The sequence below is a fragment of the Vespa velutina genome, chromosome 4 (genome assembly GCF_912470025.1).
Source record: "Vespa velutina chromosome 4, iVesVel2.1, whole genome shotgun sequence".
Taxonomy (NCBI): domain Eukaryota; kingdom Metazoa; phylum Arthropoda; class Insecta; order Hymenoptera; family Vespidae; genus Vespa; species Vespa velutina.
In genome coordinates, this window is record NC_062191.1 from 8716416 (window position 1) to 8726415 (window position 10000).

At 28.2% G+C, this 10000-nt stretch overlaps 1 protein-coding gene across 11 annotated transcripts in view; it reads right to left on the bottom strand.

The window, feature by feature from the left end:
• LOC124948437 (acetylcholine receptor subunit alpha-like) overlaps nucleotides 1-10000 on the bottom strand; it is a 94382-nt gene that overhangs the window by 14152 nt on the left and 70230 nt on the right. For all 11 annotated transcript variants that reach the window (XR_007100724.1, XR_007100723.1, XR_007100725.1 and 8 more), the window contains 4 exons: nucleotides 7477-7594; nucleotides 3324-3463; nucleotides 3159-3203; nucleotides 720-829 (listed from right to left, as the gene is read on the bottom strand). Coding sequence is in view for 6 of the 11 variants with exons in the window: in XM_047492053.1 (XP_047348009.1) it covers nucleotides 720-829; nucleotides 3159-3203; nucleotides 3324-3463; nucleotides 7477-7528 (347 nt within the window). In the remaining 5 variants the exon portion in view is untranslated. The remainder of the gene's footprint in view (nucleotides 1-719; nucleotides 830-3158; nucleotides 3204-3323; nucleotides 3464-7476; nucleotides 7595-10000) is intronic.

The following is a 10000-nucleotide window of genomic DNA, read 5'->3' on the forward strand; positions in this document are numbered from 1 at the left end:
ATTATATTTTACGATTATATTTTTTCGTGCAAGTGCAATAATGCATGTGCATGTGCATGTGCATGTGTACTTGCGAAAAAAAAAATAATGCATGTGTATGAGCAGTTGCGAAAAGAGATAATGCATGCCCATGTAAACTTGCGAAAAAAATATTATCATGAATATGTGAAACCATGCATCCTTTGTCTCTTAATATTTTTTTTAACTTTAACAAAAAAAAAAAAAAGATATGGTTTGTTACAGTTGCATGAATCATCAGACATTTTTTCAAAATGCCTCGCGAATTCTCGATATTGTACATTATTATTATTTTATTAAGAATAACAAGAGTAATCAATTCATACAAAAAAATAAAAAACAGTGTAACTTTGTTTTTAGTATTTTTTCCATAAAATCAAAAATAACGAAAATATTTCAGGTGATAAAGAAAGGTGGTACACAAAGGTAGTAGTTAAAATAGATGATATACGTAAATTATAATTATAAAATAAATTTTTAGATTATAAAAAATAAATATACAAGTAATATTTATATATATAAAATTTATGAATATATATATGTATGTATAAATATGTAATGTACGTATTGAACTTGTTATTTGATATGAAAATATTTATAATATAATACATGTATTATTTATCACATGAAAAATACGTATAATACAATGCATGTACTTGTTATCATATAAAAAATAAAATAACAAATATATTTGAACTTACTTGTTGTATAAAACTATATCTGGTCTCCATATATGATCGGATGGCACGTGCAACATTTCCACTCCACCGTACTCCTTCGGATCCCATTTTAATTTGTAATCGTACCATGACTGAAAAAAAGGAATATGTAAAGAACAAAAACAGAAAACTTTAATCGCGCCATACGAAAAACGTGCTGTGTTTCGTGTTGAAATCACGTCCGTTTAATATACATGATACGTATATCTACACACATATATAGATACTTTTATACGGATATATACTATGTATATAAACATATGTATATGTACATATATATCTATAGTACATATTTTTTATTTTGAGTATGTTCCGTATGTTTCGGCGCGTTATCTGCTTTCGCGTGACCTGCTACTAACGGAAAATCGTTTTTTTTTTGTATTCTTTTTTTTTTTCTTTTTTGTCATACGACCATTTCGCTTTTCCGGACGTTTTCAATCCATCGCGTGCAACGAAACTTTTCTTCTCTCTCATTTTCAAAAAAAAAATAAAAAGAGAAAAAGAGAGAGAGAGAGAGAGAGAGAGAGAGAGAGAGAGAGAAAGAGAAAGAAAACCGAAACAACGAAACCGTAGAAAAGAAAATAAATAATATGTATGTATGCATATATGTATGTGTATGTATAGAGCAATAAGCCGACTTCTAGAATTATTTCGCTAAAGTTTTCAAAGTTTGTCCAACGAGAACGAAGAATATTTTAGCACGTAAACGTTCTTCTTTTTCATTTTCTAACGAATTGGAACGTGACTTTCTTGTTACACCAGGATGGAAAAGTTACGCTTATGAAAATATAAAAATCTCGGATAGTCCGTTCAAATTATTCTCATTTTTATGTAAAAACGATTGAAAACTTACTTTTTAAGGGTAAATATAAAATGTTGATTTTTGGTTAATGATTTGGTTCTAAAATTTATATTCAACGCTTTACACTTGGAAAATACTTTTAAATTTTCACAACTACGTGGATTATCACTTTATTCTAACGATTATTAACAATTGTAATTAAATTTCTATATATTTAGTAAAAATATAAATAATATTATTTATGATCATTCCTTAATCGAAATTAAAATAAGTTATTTCTTTCTTTCTATAAAATAATTAAACATTTTTGTTCGTGTAACTATTTTATTTTGTCTCTAAACAAAAGTTATATCTATAAAGCGACAATATAATTAACTTTCTTAATTAAAAAAATAAAAACAATTTTTTTCTCTTGTAAAATAATTATACGTTTCTTACCATTATTTTCTCTCTACAACAAAAATCGTATTTAGAACGTTAGATATCTTATATCTATAACAACTACAACCGATTAACTTTATCATTTCGATAAGAAAAGAATTCTTTTTAATTTTTAAATGCTTCAATAGAATTCGAAATATTATAAAAAAATAAAAAAAGATGAAAAAAAAATAAAAGAATAAATAAAAGAGTTTGTCAAGTCGATCTGTGATTTAGAAAAATGGTATCGAGTTCGTAAAATTGAAGAAATAATTTCATTGATTAAGGGAAAGACAAAGAGAGAGAGAGAGGGAGAGAGAGAGAGAGAGAGAGAGAGAGAGAGAGAGAGAGATAGTCATAAAGACAGAGAAATAGAACATACATAATTATCAGACATAATTATTGTAGTTGCTAATTAACATTTAATTGAATAATAGAATTAACTAATTCGAGAGAGATGTTAGTGTAACTTTCTCACTCTCACTCTCTCTTTCTCCCTCTCTCTCTCTCTCTTTCTCGCAATGTCACATTTTCAAATGAATATTATGCCAGGACGAAAACGATCGATCTTAAGGGGATTCAACGAGGCAGGAAGTTGAAGCTGGAAGAGCGGTTGTACGCAACATGGAACTACATGAGCGTGTACACACTGACGAAGTTTCTCTTGCGGTTCTTTGCACGAACGCGAGTGTACTGCCGTTTGTATCAACGGTAATGTATGCCCGTCCATCGATAACCACATGGCTTTTAACCTATCCACCACCCTCTTCACCATCCCTATTCAATGTTCAATATCTCTGTCTTTGTCTTATTTAGAATCATTATTTTTAAATTGGCTTAATCGTCTAATAAACATTTATCATTTCATTCGATTAATAAAGATTGATAACCAATTTATTTTCTATAACTATCAATGTAAATTTTCACTCAAACATATTTTAATTATTTATATTATTTATATAACCATATGTGAAAGTACCTTATGTATTTTCTTTTTTTTCTTTTATATATATATATATATATATATATATTTATATATTATTATATATTATATATATACATAGGTATGTTTTATGTTTTAGTCGGATATTTTTTGTAGTTGTAATATAACACGTCGTTTGAATGTGATGAATAAAAAAATAATTATAAAATAATATATATTATTATACGTATATATAGGTATATATATATATATATACCTGCTCGACCCAAAGATTCGTCGTCATAATCTGATTCTTCAAGTTCTGAAAGAAGATCAAAACGGAAGAGATGTTAATGATCATCTGTGATTTACTCTTGATATACTTTACGTGAATACTCGATGACATTATCATCGTCATATATTATCATCATTATCAACCGACCACGTCGATGAGCTGTGAGAGTTTGAGCTTGATCTTGACGGTGAGGGCATCCGTGACGTTTACCACTGGACGTACCAGTTTGTTGTAATTCGAGAGGAGATCGTCGTAAAGTCGCTTTGCGTCTGGATTTCCTGAGCATCCTAAATAATAAAACAAACAAAAGAAAACAAAAAAGATCAAATGCAAAACAACAAAGATATTATGTTCAAGAAATGCAGGTAAACAAAAAGACGAACAATTTTTTTCTTTTTTCTCTCTTTTCTTTCCTTTTTTTTTTTTTTTTTTTTTTTTTTTTTTTTTTTTTTTTTTTTAAGAAATCAACTATGAAGTCAACGATTCCTAAAAGTGAAGTAGTTATTATAAAACTCTCATACGACCTCGTACTTTTAGTTGTAATTAAATTTTTAAGCCTTTCAGAACATCAGAACGATCGCTCAAAGGGACATTAACGCGAGTTTCGAGCGTAACAATGTTGAAAATTACACCTTACGTATAATTTTGCTAGAACCGAAAAAGCAAGTAGAAACGTATAGAACATGGCTTGAAGAGAAAAGATCAAAAGAACGTATACGTTTGTCTTTGCGCTTTTGTAATTCGAAATAACAGCGTATTAAAAAGATTCTAAAAAAAAGAGAAAGAGAGAAACAGCAAGAGGATGATACCTTATGCCTACAGTCATGATTTTTTACATTTTTATATGATCTCTTTTTCTTTCTCTCTCTCTCTCTTTCTTTTTTTTTCTTTCCCTTTTTCTTTCTTTTCTTTGAGTCTTTACTTTCATCTTCATTTACCTATTTCTCGCTTTCCTTGATTAAATGTACGCTCACACTTTCCTCTCGTAACACATTTGAATATATTTTCGATATATTTAGTTTCGTTAAGAAATACCTATCCCATTGCTATTTTACTTTGAGCACTATTAGCTTTTCACTATCGTTCATTAAATGAAACTTTCTTCGATCTTCCAACTAATGTTTCCTTTTGGTTTTAGTAAAAAGATTAATCACAAATATTAACACGTTTGTATATTCCATTTCAAAAAAAAAATATATATATATGTATATAATCTTCTATCAGATAGCTTAATAAATTGATTTGAAAAAATTAATTAAAATCAATCATTAAAAATATAGATAATTGTGAAATCTTGTGATCATTCAAATTAATGATATTATTTTTACTATATTAATACTGATGTATTTTCTCAAAAAAAAAAAAAAAAAAAAAAAAAATAATAATAATTTTAAAGATAATTTTTCTAAAACAATTTTTAAGAAAATTTTTGATTTAATCACGAATTAAGATTATTAAAAAAACTTGGTAACTAATAATATTTCTGTTATATTTATACTTGTTAAGAACGATTGTAGATAATTAAAACGACGATTTTTACAAATAAATTTTATTATTATCTTATTTCTAATGTATTCATTATGCATTAGAGAAAACGCTTTAAAGAATGGAAATAAAAGATCATTCTATTAAAATATCTAATGCTTTTATTTACTATCGTTGCAACGTAAATAGAATGATAATTCAAAGTATCATTTGAAAACCCTAATGCGAATAAAATGCCATTTTATTTGGAGTCTAATGGAGACGAGATTTAAGCGATTCACTCGTTTCTCTGGAATCTTCAAACTTCCTAAACGACATCAGCAACGGTAAGGAAGTACTTCTCTCTCTCTCTCTCTCTCTCTCTCTCTCTCTCTCTTTCTACCTATCTAACTATCTTTCTTTAGGTGGGAGGAAGCTAGAAAATACATGGAATGCAAGAAGAAACGATTGATAAGAGTACCCGTTGAAGAGCTTGAGAGAGAGTAAAAGAGAGAGAGAGAGAGAGAGAGAGAGAGAGGGAGAGAAAGAGAGAGAGTGAGTTTCAAGTTACCTTAGAGAAAACGAGATATGATATCTTCTCTTTTCCGACGTTTCTTTTGGATTTCGACGGATCAGAATCCATTTTCTCTTTCTCTTTTTATTTTTCTCTATTCCTTTTTCTCTCTCTCTTTCTCTCTCTCTCTCTCTTTTTCTTTTTTCTTTCCCCCGAGATATTTTTTTTCTCTTTCGATAACTCGCGACAGTTTCCGCACGAGTTTCAACTACACCAAGCGTGTATCCACGATCCCGGAGCTTTATTTTTTGGCTAGGTTTCAAAAATTAAAAACCTTGCCAACGTGGTTGTATCGAACAACCCGGCCGAAATGGTCGAAGGGTAGCAGGAAACTCGTAAAGTATCGTCGATGAATAATGTGTGGCTTCGCAAACTGTGTAATAACGACCATCCGTGTTTCTGTATTACCTAGAGACTTCGGTCAAACGAAAATACTTGAGTGTCGGATAAATCGGCATTTTAGGAAGTCAAAAGATCTACCACTCTATCAGAGCTATATAGTTTACTTACAGACGTTAATCGTCGTTCAATCGTATTTACAAAAGTCATGTATATTACTTGTTTTAAATTATGAATGCTTTTATAGGAAAAAAAAAAAAAAAAAAAAAATTAAAATTTATTACTTTTTCTTCCACTTATTCCAATTGGCTTGGAGAAACGATAAATCGCACATTAGTAATCGGTCAATTATCTGGAAATTACGTGCGGCTAACTGAGATTCAAGAAATCGATGTTAATGAACTGTAAAGAGACGATAATTCGTAAAATTATTGACTCACAAACTTTTAAGTGGAATTATGTTTGGAAAATTCTTTTAAAAAAGAGAAAGGCAACGAGGAAAATATAAATTAATGATTTCAAAGAGAAAGAAAAAAAAAGAAAAAAGAAAATTGAAGTATCCTTTCCTATATTTTTTAATAATTGAAAGTATTAAAAATATGATATAGAAATTTGTTTATTTGAAATGCGAAAATATTTATAATGAACATTTATCATAACGAATATCTTAATTTAGAATCAGAAAGTGATCATAAAATGAAAGTTAAAATGATTTATATTTTTTAATAGAATTAGTATTACAAAGGAACAAAAGTAAAAAATAAGAGAGAAGATCGTTTTACGAAATGAAATATATTTGATAAGCTGAAAATATCGGGAAAAATATTGAAAGCATATTGAATTTAGAAGATCGATGTTATATGATAAATCCCATGACATTTTTTAACCGGAAAAGAATACATTTTTTGTATTTAGAAATAGATATACATATATATATATAGAGAAAATTAGTGGATCTCGGTTCATTGATGAAATTTTGATGAAAAGAAGATGTATGAAAAAAAAGAAAAAAAAATAAATGAATGAATAAATAAATAAATAAAAATGGAGAAAGAATAAACAAGATAGAAAATGTGTATGTAATATTTTTCTTGATTCCCTCTGCGACCTTAAATCTTTCGTATATTCCTTTTTAGAACAACACATTCGTTCGTAAGAATGAATATACATATACACACACACACACACACACACACATATATATATATATATCTTTCTCTCTCATTCTCTTTCAACTTTTCAACTTTTCAATATTTACGTATGTACGTATACGTAGATACATACGTTTGATATTTTTTATTATTGAATTTCAAATCAATTTGAATTATGATAGAACCTTCGTGTTAAGAAAATTAGAAAGAGAGTGAGAGAGAGAAAGAGAAATAACGAGAGAAAGAGAGAGAGACAGATAGATAGACAGACAGAGAAGAAATGGTTGGATCAAATCCAGATTAAATCTCACCTCATCGATTAAACATCGAATTTACGAAATCCGAAAAATTTCCGAACAACAGCCAAGTAAATTTAAAAATAAAGAAAACATATGAGAGCGCATAAGCATATGCAAGGATATTTAAAAGATTTATCTTGCTTCTATTTTGTTTCTATCTACAAAAAAAAAAACAATAAAACAAAAAAGTCTATCCAATTTGATAAACACATAAATCATTTTTACGTATAACACAAATAATATATTTATATTATTATTTATATTTCGCTCGAATTAAAATTTTTTCATTCCAATCAGAACGCACTAAGTCATTCTAAATGATATATATACATGATTTAGACGTGTTTGATAGGAAGACATTTACGTGTTCTTTGATAATAAAAAAAAAATATTATGTATCTTCTCAGTATGGAAGACATCAATGTTACGTTGAGTTATACGAAATTCGTAATACCGAGATTTATAGTACCTACCTGATATGAGCACCAACACTATCCACATGATCCCCACCAGGCTCTTCATCATGTCATTGTGTCACGTCCACCTCATTTCTTCTCGCCTTCGTGCCCTCCAGACCCTTCAGTGCTCGGACTGCAATGAAAAAAAGAAAAAAGAAGAAAAAGGGAAATGAGTGTGATACGAAATCGATTAATTTGTAATTAATACTCGATTATTTTCAAGTATTTTTGAATATTTCCAAGTAAATTATCAGATTCGTGATCTCATGCGTATGTATGTAATTTATATGTATTTATCTATAGTCCATACCGTGTATATATAGATATATCTGAAGAAAAGCTTCATTTTTATATATAAAATGTGATAAAATATAATATAATATATAAACGATGAGACATTTTTCTATTAATAAAAAGAAAAAAGGAAACGAAGTATTATATTATCTTGATAAAAAGAAAAAAGAATTATTTAATTAATTTTGAAATATTTCGAAATATATCATGAAAGTTTTACAGAATAAATTAAGTCATTCTGAATTCGAGGATCATACGGTAGATATCGAATAGTTAATTAGAAAAGGAATATCTCGGGTATTATCGAAGAAAAAAAAATAACTTACTATGGTACTTCTTACAGGATCATAAACCCAGTTATATATTCAAAGCTATGCTAATTAATACCTCGACTAACTAGTACATCGAGTTATATCAACTTTGCTCATTACGATCTGACAAGTGTATCTTAAGTTTCCTGAACGTGCACATGATAGATCCATGATCCATCAATCATTTATAAAATTATCAATAATGAGGATAATAAATTTATGAATATTTATTAAATTGTTAATTATCATTTTATATTAATATAATCTAAGATTATATTATCATTATTATTATTATTATTATTATTATTATTATTATTATTATTATTATTATTATTATTATTATTACTATTATTATTATTATTATTATTATTATTATTATTATTATTATTATTATTATTATTATTATTATTATTATTTTATTAAATGTAATTATTTACTTATATATGTAGTAATTATCCATATCATTTTAATATATTATCTCTTTAATATTATTTTATCTTTATATTTTTCGAAAATGAAAAAGATGATAAATGACTCTCGTGAAAAAGATATCAAAGAGAGGTATCTGAGATTTCTGAATAAAACGATGAAAAGTTGGTAGATCGGTAATCACGATAAAAGATGGTGGTACTCAGGCACCTGTCAATTGTCGTTCGAAAAATCGAAAAATCGATAAAGGTGTAAGTGACATCGCGGTTTCCTGCTTTTCAAACAGTTTCTTCTCGTTTGAATATCAAGTTTGTGATATCAACCTGCTTCATGATGTTTTATAACGATTCAAGAATTATGTTTATTGGAATGAAAGAAGAGACGATTAAATTAAATGTAAAATATCCTTTTAGTTTCCTTGATTTGATCTAAGTCAATTAATTTATTAATGTTTTTAATTGCGATTTATATGACATTTTTCTTTTTTCATAATTCATTTTTATCAGCGTTAGGAAAGTTACTATTATCAATAATTAATATTAGTAATTAGCAATTAACAATTGGCAATTCGAGCTCTTCTAATCATCGTGACATTATTATTTAATTACACAACTATCAAATACGTCTTTTACTTTTAGATACCTATCGAATATAAACACGAAACTAATATAAATTATTTGAATTCGTTGAAGAACTAATTATTACCATTTATAATTGTTAATCGTCATTTATCATGACTTTTTACGATCCGTTCCTTTTAAATTATTAATTTTTTATCAACTTATCATATTAAAAGTTTCTATTGATCGACTCCCAGTTCTGATCTATATTTATTGTAGAAGCACTACATACATATGCGAATGTATTATGACGTTATAAATGGATAAGTAATCAAAAGTGAGGTTGTGATCGTTAACACATTCCGTGCCATGTATACCACCGGTGTACACGTTAAACTTGATCTTTAGGCCGCCATTTCTTTCTTTAGTCAAAATATCAAATGGCCTGAACGACAAGTCAGGCAAAAATGGCTTGGCACGGAACGTGTTAACCAACGAATAAAATAGTTATGCATCTGTAATCCTTTCGTAGTTACAAGCAAAAATAAAACAGACAAACAAGCACATACGCACACATACACACACATAGAGAGAGAGAGAGAGAGAGAGAGAGAGAGAGAGAGAGAGAGAGAGAGAGAGAGAGAGAGAGAGAGAGAGAGAGAGAGAGAGAGAGAGAGAGAGAGAGAGAGAGAGAAAGAAAGAAAGAGAGAAAAAGGCACTAACATACATTTTTATAAAGACATGTCATTCGGATTTAAAATGGAAATTGTTAGCTCTGGAATTTTGTACAGAGCAAAAGTCCGAGTTGACTATGAAAAAGAAAGTAATAAAAGGATTTCCATTATCCATACTCAATCCTTTTATCGTTATCTTCGATTCGTTGACATACTCTAGACTAGTAAAAGACATCTGTATCGATGAAGTACAAAATTCGTTTTCGTGTCA